Raw genomic sequence first — 12,500 nt, forward strand, 5'->3', positions numbered from 1 at the left:
ATATTTTTATGCTATTTGGTTTCATAGGATGCAGCTATTTTAACTCAATTTTTCCCTTATTTTAAACATGTTATTTTGAAACAAAAAACATCATTAAAATAGCTCAAATGGCAATGTCAACTATGATGGAGACAAGGATAAAATAGGTTTAAAATAGCTTCAAGTAGGAATAAAATAGGCTTCAAGTTGAAAATTCTCACTGCAAAATCTGTTGTGAAAATAGCTTTAAAATATCTTTGAAATATAAGTAAAATAGAGCAACAAAATAGGTTTAAAATAGCCATTATATTTTATAGCTATTTTCATCAATTTATGTATTCTGCTATTTTAAACCTGTTATTTTGAAACAAAAACTAGCACTAAAATAGCCTACGCATGCAAAAGGACAAATTAAGGCATGTCAAGAAAATAGTTTTAAAATACTACAAAAATTGCATTAAAATAGTCATTAAGCTGGAAATTTTCCTCCAAAATGCACCTAAAAAATAGGGTTAAAATAGAGACAAAATATAGCAAAAACAGGTATAAAATAGCCATTTATTAATAATTCCATAATCTCCTTCTACAATTTATGCCTGAACTATTAAAAATAGCCTCTAAATAGGGTAATAAATAGAGCAAAATTGATAAAGAGAGCAGTACACACAAAAGGAAAAGACCCATTCGCATCAATAAAAGGGCAATAGTATATTTAAAAATTCACTCAACTGCATGCTGAGATTTATTATTTTTCAATTTCAAAATAATCTATAAGGGCACTTTTCACAAGAATTCTGAATAAAAATGGATGAAAACTTAACGTGGTTAGCTGTGAGGTTTATGCATGAATACTAAATGAAGAAAGCTTATGTGTTATTGTCCTATTGCTGTCGTTCTTCCTTTTTCGGACCAGAGTAGGTCTTTCTGTATTCTGAAATAAGACAAAAGAGTCATATTACTTCAAACATTTGGCATGAACAATGACAATAATAATTACCATCCTGAAGTGTTATAGATGAAGGGGTTCTTACCTTGATAATAGGTGGGTTTCGCTGACTGAAATTTGATGGAGTTTATTTTACACCTTAATGCCTGTCTAAGTTCAGACTTTCTTACACTTTTTACATTCCCCAGTTTGGCAACCATTGCGAAGTCTGAAAACAAAATTAAAATACATCACATTCTGTAAATCAGTAGACATTATTGAGCCAATACTGAGTAAATGGTGTGTTTCGGGAAGTCAGTTGGAAGGGTGTTTTTCACAGACAATGGAGTCCCAGTTATAATAATCAAAATCAATCACAGATATGAAAAAAACGATAGATCGTGATTGGCTTACATTGTATCGTGTACATAATTATACTCAAAATCTGATGAGAATCACAACAATATACATGCCCTACATGTCAATCTCTTACTTGTTCATTCAGCAGGGTGAGACCAAAATGAAAAGATGAGGTTGCCCTTCGGGCAAGCTGTTACTTGAGGTTACTAGCCCCGAAGGTCTGAGGAGCTAGCCCGAAATTAAATTGTTTGTAAATATATTTCAGTCGCTTATGTAAGCAGAAAAGGTCATGACGTTATTTACAGACGCGGTGCAAAACGTTGTCACGCTACGATATATTGGCCTCAGAACATTATCATTTTCTCTCAGGAGCTTTCTGCTACACACTTTTTGGTATAAAAGCTCAATTTATCATCAGAAAAGGGGAACCAACGGTGCTTGCCCATCGAGCAGGCTACAATAAGAAAACAGTAGCCCGACAAGTCATTCCACTACCCCGGGCTATCGGACAGCACTTTCGTCGCGCCCTGTACAGTCATATTGCATACTGTCCAATCTAGTTTATTTTTGAGTGGTTTTAAAAGTATTTTCAAAGATATAATCATCATTTGTAGAATCAACATACCAACACAAGCTTCAATAATATCCTTATCGAGTTCACTGAAGTTTTTCTCAAGTAGCTCATCCTTGTGATAAAAAGCAGAAAGCAAGGATCGTGCCAGAACAGTGCGGGATTTATTCTCAGCATCCTTGACAGCTGCACCTAGTTTGTTTGGACACATCCAAACGCCAGATCCACTAACAAGTTCTGTAAGCTGTTAAGTGAATTTGTTGAGAAAATAAAATTAGCTGAAACAAAAAATTAACTGCATCATATTATTATTACTAGTATTATGACTAACTCATGCTGATTGTTCATTAAATTTTTACTGTTACTACTACCTAAGTGATAATTTAATTGTTATTTTAGATTTTGTTTGTGCTTCATTGCATTTTTGTCTCTGGCTAGCTTTAGGGCCACAGGTTCCTAGCTATACAAAGTTCTGTTACTTGTCACCCTCATTAAGTAGGGCTGTGATTGATTGGCTGGATAACCAGCGTATGCAACCATATAGACTAAGAGCCCCTTGTACACATGTAGTTGTACCAATGTGACACTTTAACCAAAGGCAAGCAACCAAACAGAGCCCCTGGATTGAATAAAAAGAAGAAAAGGTACAATTTGTGCAGGCTTTATGTGTTAAAGGTATATGCTTACTCCAAGAGAAGTTCCCTGCTCTTTTGTCATCCTCCCTGTACTTGTTCCTTCTGTTCCATTGGTTTCAACTTGCATTTCTTTCCTGCATTTCCCTGAAAGAGAAAAAGAATTATACGTATGCAGTCGCACCTGTACATGGTGGCCCTGTATTAGGCAGCTGCCTTCTATTAAGCGGCCAGTTTTCAAAGCCATGACCAAAGAAATAACATGCACAAAGCTCCTTTAAGCTGATAATCATCTGTTTAGTATCATGAACCCTTTCCAAAAGTCCACACGTGCTGAAGTACACAGGGTTACCAGCGATCCAGTTAATTTTTTCAAGTGGGTTAATTTTTTCAAGTTCTGTAGACCATTTGACGGGTCACCCAGACGTCGTGCCAGCAGTGGCCCTTTGGCTCACACATTCATCCTGTCGGGACAGGAAGCCTTCTTTGTCGGGTTATTGACCCGAGACCCGACTCTTATCTGGAACACTGGGTTACGTATATTATACAGTTAAGTTACTGGTACATGTTCCCAAACCATTCATGTGATAGAACGGGGTAGCTTCTAAAAAAACTGTGGTGCTGCGTCGGTGAGGTAGTAGTATACAAAAATCTGGTTTTATTAACAGAGTTGATAATGTAAATTGGTTACCGTACAGAGATTCTAAAAGCTGACGTTTCCAGCATTAGCCCTTTGTCAGAGCAATTTGTCAGCCCCTCGCCATTCGCTCTGATGAATGGCTAACGCTCGAAACCTCAGCTTTTAGAATCTCTGTACAGTGGCCAATTTAAATTATCAACTCTGCTGATAAAACCAAATTTTTGCATTCACGTGATAGTTTACTCTTTACAGATGTTTTTAAAGATCTCTTTTTTATACTTACGAAGTTCTTCTTTCAGTTGAATGATTTCTTCTCTCAGGTGGCTAATTTCTTTGTCCTTCATTTCTTTCTCCTCTTTACAAAGAACACTTATGCATTTTGGAGGTGGATGCTGTTTTGGGGTTTTACCTCCAAAATGTGGGTGCTGTAGCACTCTTGTGGTACTATCACTTTTTGACTTTGGCATGATTTCTTCAACTTCTTCTGCAGTCCAATGTTCATCATCTGAGGAATCGTCAGCTACATGTTGTACAGCCAAGTTTTCGGACTTCTCCTCTTCAGTAGATGAAGGCAACACAGACTTTTCCAAAAATTCCAATTTTTTGGACAAAATCAACATTTCTCTTTCCTTATCTGCAGCTGCCTGACTTTTTTTTTAATTACTTTTTCCCTCTTCTGGTGTTGCTTTCTTTGCTGAAAAGAACACACATAATATGCTTCTTACAGCTTGCTTTTAATTTACAAGGAAAAAGGGGCTTCTACGTAGAGAGTACATGTACATGCGATGTTCAAATTTACATCAAGCTTATCATGCAAAACTAGCCTTTCCCTTGGCATTCCCAGGTGATTTTTTGGAAGTAGTGTAATTAGTATATAGTATTGCAATTTTGTTATAATTATGTCTGCATAACTCCAGGATGTTCACATATTGATCAATAGCTTTCTTTCAAACCACATTAAAGTGAAAGTACATGTACCTTTCTTGCATGTGTTTTGTTTCTGATTGTTCTGTAGGGAAGTCTTGGATGTAGTTTGTGATACTGTTGGAAACAAAACAGGCAGAACTCTCTTTTAATATTCACGCTTAAGCACTGGTCATATGTAACCATGGATGACATGTGACTTGATAACTATACTGACAAAGAAGACAACATTGTTGCCCCTGTACTATAGTGTAGTTGGAGCTCATACAGAGGAGTCTTTTCTTGAAATTCTGTGAACATCCTGTCTCATCTGCTTTCATAAAGATTGAAGTCAGCAACATTTTCTAGAACACTGTCTGTAAGTGAATGCATTTCAGTAAGTCTGACCAAGTGTGTAGACTTGAGCTCATTGAAGCCAATAACTTGACCTGACAGCTGACTTTTCTCACTTATGTCCAGGTTTGACCCTAATTAGATGCACGCCCAATTTTGACACCCAACACAAAGTGTCCCTTTAAGTCTAAGCATTTGCTACCTATTTTCAACAATAAGGTAAGGGTAAAGGTTAGCGTTATTTTTAGCTTTGGGTAAATGCAGCAGTTAATCTTCACTTAAAGAGCAGCATTTGGGGGACACTTTGTGACATAAATTGTCTGTATTCTGAGACACAAGTGATGTTGAAGTTGGCGAGAAGAGCAAGGGGATACTTTGTGACGCTTATTGAAATCCGCGTGCATCTAATTAGGGTCAAACCTGGACATATCTCACTTTTTTGGGAGCTTATATTATTCCATTTGAACCTGCAGGCCTACTAGCTTCTTTGCAGTACATGCATAAATACATCTTACCTTTCTCTCCCTCTGCTGTGTCTTCACAGTCAAAGTCCTCATTAAACAACTTCTTGTTTACTTTTCGTTTTCGCTTAGTTCCTTTGTCTTTTGGTGTTTCATCAGAGTGTAATCCTTCGATCATCGAGTTGCAGGCTGCATTTGCTTCACTTTTGCTTCCTTATAATACAAAAAAACATATGAACTACCATAAATACCAAAACCAGTTAACTTAGAACAAGTGTGTAGGAAGGAACTTCACCATGCTTAATTGTTTATCCCTCCAGGTGCAGCTTAAACAACATTGTATTAGTTGTCGGAGTGCCAGTAAAATAGACCTCTTTAGCTTGTACATTTTGTTTTCCCATTTCAGACCACGTGATGTTACTCTAGGGCAAACTTTCTTTCAAATGTCGTCCTATGCACGTGAATATGTACGCATGACTTGTGAAAAAACAAAAGGAAAATTCCCTTAATTGAGGACATCATGTCGTCTGACATGGGAAAACAAAACGTACAAGCTAAAGAGATCTATTGAGGGACATTTATATGCCAAGCAAGTAGGACAGTTCAATATCTGCTCACACCGCTGTGTACTTTGTGGAAGATTGTGGAAATTATCTGAAAAATATATTGCTTTTGTGGCTCAATCCCTCAGAAACAAAAGCCTGCTAAAATTTTGCACCTAAATGTAAAACAAAATCCTAGGTTGAATTACGTTGAAGTCTGTTTGTTGCTTTTCCTTTCATTAACTCTAAAAAATTACTTACTGTGAAGAGACAATATTTCTCCAGTCCATAGTTCATTCTTGAACTGTAAAGACACTTCTGTGCCAACTTTTGCATTACCCTTCACAATTAGCTTCTTGACTTGGATGGCTTCCACTAGTTCATTCTCGAGATTTTCGTCTCCCCTTTTTGCCCAACCAACGACAACATGGCTTACATTTGAGGTTGACATGATGAAGCAATTATCTATTTGAAACCGAAAACACATACAGCTGTAAGCATAACTGAAAAAACATTAGACGTTTAATTATAATATTAGGGAGCTTAAGATCTACGACGACGACGTCGTCGAAAACGCCAGAAAACAATGATATCATTGGTTAACAGAGCATAAATAATCGTGCTGCACGTGCGGCACGGATTTTAGCTCATATTTTTGCGGTTCTCTGCGTGACGACGACGTGAAATCACTAAATTTTAGGTTTTAACGACAACGTTAGCATGCAACAGAGAATCTTTCATTCTCTATTTTCAGTCTGAAACCGCTCGTACCAATTTATTTTTAGGATACTTCGCCCAAATTGGAAGAAGTGAACGAGATGGAATAATCGCGAAAGACTTTTACTAGAGCAAAGTTCTATTTTGAGGTGACGTTTTCGTCAACGTCGCCGTCGTAGATCTTAAGCTCCCTATTGTAATTAAGCAAGCTTAACTTCTCATATCAAACGATCGCTTAAACAGAAACTTATCCCTGGTCTCTTCACAACGCAAAATAAGTTAAAATCGTTTAAGATTTCAATGCATAAAAGCAAGCTTATGCAATCTTTAACGTTTTATGCTTTCAACCAAAGGAGCGTGCACGTGCATGAAGCATCAGCGTCATTAAATGTGTGAAATTTGGCTCGGAATGAACCGTTCGAAAGCATCGCTTCTGAATTAGATTGAAATAAAAACTATTACCTTGGGACTTCAAACTGATGACAAACTCTTGTGAAATAGCAGGAAAAAATCTTCTTAAGTCAAACCAGTCAGCTACTGCGACTTGAATTTACCGCGTGAAACCAGAGTTACTCTCTTGTGACGCAAGGCAATTTTGTTTTGCACGCCTTGATATTCCGAGCTTTCCTATTGGTCCAAATTTCGTATCCAGGTTCTCCCGGAAGTCTTTCTGCTTTTGGCCCGGTAACCAAGCTCGGTGTTTCGAGATCACAATATGGAGGAAAGTTACAAGAAATGGAGATATTTTGATGGATACGAACCCTCGCGTTCCACTCTTTGGCGAAGAAAAAAGCGAAAAAGGCTACGTGAAAACTACCAAAGTAACGAAAACTCACCGAAAACCGAAAGGCCTGATCAAAAATCAGATGTCCGCTTTGAAGATTCACTTGAAATCCAAAGTAATCAGCTGTCAAAACTGAGCCGGCGACCTCTGACTACCAACTGCAGTGAAGGCACAGGCAATCAAAACTGTGAGGAGTATTCCAGCTCTAACATAAATCCTGTCGGTAAGTATCTCCTGGTTTCTAAACCACGCATTGTAAACGAAATTAATGCTCGCCAGTTGCTAGATTATAATTTGTGATGACATGGAATTGGTAGCCCATAACACGTGTTTACTAGTTAAAGTAACAATTGTTTCACGTTTTTAGATGTTGCTTTCAAGACGTTTCGGCTAATACTTAAGCCTTCATAAGTTTAAGTGTTCAAGTTTTACATGTGATTTTAAAAAGAGGCAAACTTTTTGATGGCTGAAGCACTGCAGTTTACATATTTACAAAGAACATTAACATTACCAGCTGTTTACTTGGTTGCATAGCAAAATGGAATCCTAAACAGACATAATGGTCTTATGTATAGTCTTTCCTTTCATACTTAAGTTTTGTTGTTGTGCATACACTATGGTTCAGCTTGCACAATGTATGTGTTTCCTTCTCATTCCACCCTAAATTATCAATTACCTGTGGTTGCCCAAATATGTTTTTGTGAATATTTCTATCATCGTGCATTGTTATTCAAACAATGCCGCAAGAGGAGGCTGTTCTGTAATTGCTCCCTTGCTTATATGAGTATTTTTATTTTGAACACATTTAAGATGAGTCAGTTTCCTCAAGCCCTGGAGATTCTCCCAGACATGACTTCTTCACTGACTTTGTAAACCTGATACAAGACATTCCAGCAGAGGAAGAATTATTGTCTTCAGTGGTTGAAGATGCTTATCAGGAGGTCTTAACTGAGGATGTGGCAGACTTACTTGAAGAAATTGAAGTTGAAAATCCAGCAGTGAATATTGAGGAAACAAGAAATACTAATGTTGAGAATGAATTATTGTACGAAAACTCCAGAATTACAGTGGGAGAGAGCTTGCTTCTAATCATGGCGTTTATCATGCGGCATAAACTTTCCCTAGTTGCATCTGAGGATTTGATTGGCCTGGTTGAATTGCATTGCCCTGGGCAAAATAAAGCATTGAAAGGTCTTAGTAGATTTCGAGAGTTCGTCCAGTGTCTCAAACATCCTATAAAAAAACATTTTTCTTGCCCAAATCCTAAATGCAGAATCTATATATCTGCTTCCAAACCAAAAGATGGTGATGTTTGCCGGATATGCAAGGAGCCGTTATTAGAGAAGTCCTTTTTTTTAGAACTTCCAGTTGAAGAACAGCTGAAAACTGTTCTTTCACGTAAGTGGCACTCCATTTTTACCCGAATGCAATTTTTTTTTGCCTTGAATGCATTACCTTTTTCTAAGTAAAGATGCTTGCATAATTGTTATTTTTTTAAATCCTGTAGTTTCATGCTTTGGTCCAGTGTCCCCAAGTACAACATTTTAAGAAATTATGCTTGCAAGGATGGCTTTTCTGTGCCATCTGCCATTTACTATTCGTGGAAAAATCTCACTCAAGTCATCTCAAAGTGGTACCCGTGTATAAGTCGACCTTTTATGGCCTCAAAAGAAGCTCCAAAAATCGCCCTCAACTTATACATGGGTCAAAGATTTAGAGCCAGGTTCCAGCTAAGTAATTTATTCAAAATTAACATAATAATGTTGTGTTGGGCATAACGAACGCAGTGGACAAAAGACTTCAAAATTAATGTAAGCAATTTCACTTGAAATGAAAAAGGATTTGTCCAACTCTACTCGCAAGCACAAATATGAAATAGACACTGGAAATTTTCGTTTTCCAAAGGCGGGAAGCTCTAAAAGGCATTTCTGTTTGTTCAAATAAAATGTGATCGTTCAACGGTTTACTAACCTGGCACTATACCTCGTGTTTGTGTGCAAGCATCGGGTAAAACTTGGTGTAGGCACTCATATAGTGGTCCGGTATAATGTGTCCAAGCATCTTCACTCGTGTTGCTTGAAAATGCTGGTTGCTTGAAAATGCTGGTTGGTAATGATTGTTTTTATTCTTTATACAAACCTGGCTGATTTAAATGCTTTTGCAAACTTCGTATTGTTTGGTTTGAGTTTTGTTTTGTTGGTCATGTGAGAATTATAAGTCAAGGACCAATGAACTTATACTGAACAACTTAACTAAATTTGCTTGTTTATTTCATGCCTGGCAATAAACTCACTCATTTTTTGTTATTATACCTTAATGTTTGTGCTCAAGGTCCTGGTCAACTTAACAAGATTCAACACAGATTTCATCGAAAAAGTAATGTCGATGGGTCAATTCATGATGTGTATGACAGCAAGCTGTACAAAATGCATTCAGGTCCTGGTGGATTCTTAGAAGATCCATACAACATTTCATTGCTTGGGAACACTGATGGTGTTGCATTAATTCGCTCTTCTGGTTATGGAATATGGCCTGTTTTTCTTGTCATCAATGAGCTTCCACCTCTTCAAAGGTAACTTTTCTAAATTTTTTGACAAAATTTAAATTTTATTGTCAGGGATTAAAGATGAGAGACCAAGTAGTAGAGTAAAATGAATTAATAATTATCACTAGACACTCACTTTTATGCCCATTCTTCTTATTATTGTCCCCAGGTTTAGCAGGACAAATCGCATTTTTGCTGGACTTTGGTTTGGTAAAGGAAAACCCCATTTTCCAACATTCTTACAGCCATTTGCACTTTCAATGAGGGCACTTTTCACACAAGGTACCTCTGATACAGTGCGATTCTTGACATGTAGATGATTATGATAATAATGAAAATGATAATAATAATTATTCTTTTATTGTATGTTTAATTACTTTTCATGAGGGTTTGATTCTGGCATTGTTAATTTCCATACTTGTAAGTTCAGGATAAAATAAATACAGTTCAATGATCTCAAGAAACTGAGAAACTATTCATCTGATTAATTCGTGGCGGCTCTATCTCGTGTGATTTTCTCTTCGCTTACCTAGCTTATGACCAATTTCTTCCCCAACAACATTCTGGAATGTTACATGAACAACAACCGGATTCCAACAGGCCGACTATTATTGAAAATTTTTGCGAGAATTTGTTGTTTAATTCTCATACGTGCTGTAAATAATCTGGCAAAAATTGGGTCTGTAAAAAGCCAGTGTAAGTTTTTGTTTTTCTCTGTATTAGGTCATTTTCTGAAGTCATGCACGACTAATCATCAAAGCTTCATAATATTTATAATGTTGTTTTACGATACTTTACCCCCTAAGCTTTACGTAGTGCTGCAGCTGCAGTTAGCCAGGTAGACCTACTTTGTGCGACCCCCCTGAAAAATTGCATGATCGACCCCTTGCCAAAAAAAATTAACTGTAACACTGGTGTAAGGGAATTTTCATTTTGACCTTTCTTTTGTCAGGGCTTGAGATATCTCCAGCCAACAGTAAAACAATCAAAGTCCGAGGCATTCTACTTGACATGACACTGGATTCCCCAGCAAAATCTTTGTGGCTGCAGATAAAGCAGTTTAATGGCTATTTTGGCTGCCCCAAGTGCAAGGAAAGAGGATGTCAGCACATCATTGGCATTGGGAAGAAAGGAAGGAAGAGACAGTGCCACATATACCCCTACAATCATACCTTCAGTGATGGTTATGGTCAAGTAAGGACCCATGGTGAAGTCAAAGAGCAGGCTCTTCAAGTTCTCAGAAGAAGACAGAATGGTGTCAAAACGGTACATATAATTCACAGTTTAAACTTATTTTGTAGTAAGAGGGGAGGTTTCCTCTAGTGAGTTCCACCAGAAACCCATAAGGGTTGAAACGTGTAATGCGCGTTCACATATGGTACTTAGCAAATTAAATATTCAGAAGCTTGTTTCCCAGCACACAAGGGGCCGTTACACGTTTCAACCCTTATGGGTTTCTGGTTCCACAGATCTGTTACATCACAAGTACCTTGTTCTTATGTCCACCAGAATTATGATATTGAGGGAGTTCTTGGTTTGTCCTGGGCATTTGGCATACCAACATTTGATGTCATCCGTGGTACTGCCATTGATTACATGCACTGTGTATGTGAAGGTGTGGTTGAGCAGTTGCTGAACAATTGGTTCTCCCAAGAGAAGAAAGAGAAACTGTTCTTCATTGGTGACAAAGTAGAAGACATTGATAAAGAGTTTTTGTCAATCCAGCCAGTGAGTGAAATAACTAGATTACCAAGGAGTATCACAGATAAGAAAGATTGGAAAGGTTAGTGAAATAAAGAGAACATTAACATTACTTTTTGCTTTTTTGAGGGGGCATTGTTAAAATCCAACAGTTTTGTTTTGGTTCATGTTTATGTGAAAGTACATTACAGATTACATTGTTCTAATATCCAGCTATTCTGTTTCTCTAGCATCAGAAAAGAAGAATTTTCTGTTATATTATGCTGTGCCACTTCTTTTAAATTGGCTTCCTGAAGTGTACATTCAACATGTGATGCTTTTAGTTGGAGGAGTGTTTAGATTGCTGAAAGAGTCCATCACAGCTGAGGACAGAAATAGTGCTGCTAGCTATCTCAAGTTGTTTTGTGCTGAAGCCTCTGTCTTGTATGGTAAGTCGCAAAACTTGTGCAAGATGTTGAACAACAGGAGTGCTCCTCAAGACAAAATTTTTGTTTTGGGCTTCAAAAATAAAAAAAAATGTACTTATGCCACTCTTGACTTTCCAACTGTTTGTTACACATGTAGGTCCACAGTTTATGACATACAACGTCCATCAACTGTTACACCTGAGAGACTGTGTTGAAGATCTTGGGCCTCTTTGGAGTCATTCTTGTTTTTTCTTTGAAGACCTTAATGGAGATTTCCGTGATTTATTTCATGGTACACAGAACATTGATGGACAGGTTGGTATTATTTTTTGTGAAAAATTTTGGTGTGATTTGCAGTTCCTCCTGTATTAATAAGACATAGTTAAGTAAAGTAAAGGCACTTTATTTAACGTCGGTGGTTCCTTCAGTTATGAAACTGGTATCAATGGAAGCCGACGGTGCACCCTTTACCCCCCTCCCTGTGTCAGCAACTTTGAAGGTGCTTTTGAAATAAATTAGCACAAAAAACCTCATAAATTTCTAACTGAACTTCTTTTTTAAAACAAGATATTGCATGGCATCTCAGTCCTCCAGAAGCTACCAGAGTTGGCCTCAGACCTATCTAACCAAGAGGCACAAGCCTTATATCAACAGATGACAAAGAGAGATCACTACAAAAGGTGAGTAACATATGCCTATTTTGTCAAGTTGGATTTGATGAGTGTGTAAAATCTTGTACTAATTCCAGGAAACCTTTTTGACTGTGCAGGTCCAAAACAGAAGAAATTGGAAGAGGTATATTTGTCATTGGGGCCCTTGAAAAAATTGGCAATCACTCTGATTTCTTCTTCCAACCAGAATTAAAGTCCTTGAAGAAAGAAATGCCACACTGGTCCAATGTATGGTCTTTCAAACGCTGTCAGATTGAGGGAAGTATCTACCACAGTGAGGGTTATAAACGAGTAACGGCTAGAAATAA

The 12,500-nt window shown here is 37.4% G+C and overlaps 1 protein-coding gene across 1 annotated transcript in view; it reads left to right on the plus strand.

Moving 5' to 3' along the window:
- Positions 1 to 6,799: 6,799 nt before the first annotated feature.
- Positions 6,800 to 12,500, plus strand: part of LOC138017732 (uncharacterized) — a 6,305-nt gene continuing 604 nt past the window's right edge. Inside the window, exons 1-10 of the mRNA XM_068864736.1 lie at positions 6,800 to 7,091; positions 7,679 to 8,266; positions 9,200 to 9,440; positions 9,583 to 9,695; positions 10,366 to 10,679; positions 10,923 to 11,196; positions 11,345 to 11,542; positions 11,679 to 11,836; positions 12,089 to 12,201; positions 12,291 to 12,500. The exon at positions 12,291 to 12,500 is cut by the window's right edge and continues 604 nt beyond it. Of these exons, the coding sequence (XP_068720837.1) occupies positions 6,800 to 7,091; positions 7,679 to 8,266; positions 9,200 to 9,440; positions 9,583 to 9,695; positions 10,366 to 10,679; positions 10,923 to 11,196; positions 11,345 to 11,542; positions 11,679 to 11,836; positions 12,089 to 12,201; positions 12,291 to 12,500 (2,501 nt within the window). The remainder of the gene's footprint in view (positions 7,092 to 7,678; positions 8,267 to 9,199; positions 9,441 to 9,582; positions 9,696 to 10,365; positions 10,680 to 10,922; positions 11,197 to 11,344; positions 11,543 to 11,678; positions 11,837 to 12,088; positions 12,202 to 12,290) is intronic.

The sequence above is a fragment of the Montipora capricornis genome, chromosome 9 (assembly GCF_036669925.1).
Source record: "Montipora capricornis isolate CH-2021 chromosome 9, ASM3666992v2, whole genome shotgun sequence".
Taxonomy (NCBI): Eukaryota; Metazoa; Cnidaria; class Anthozoa; order Scleractinia; family Acroporidae; genus Montipora; species Montipora capricornis.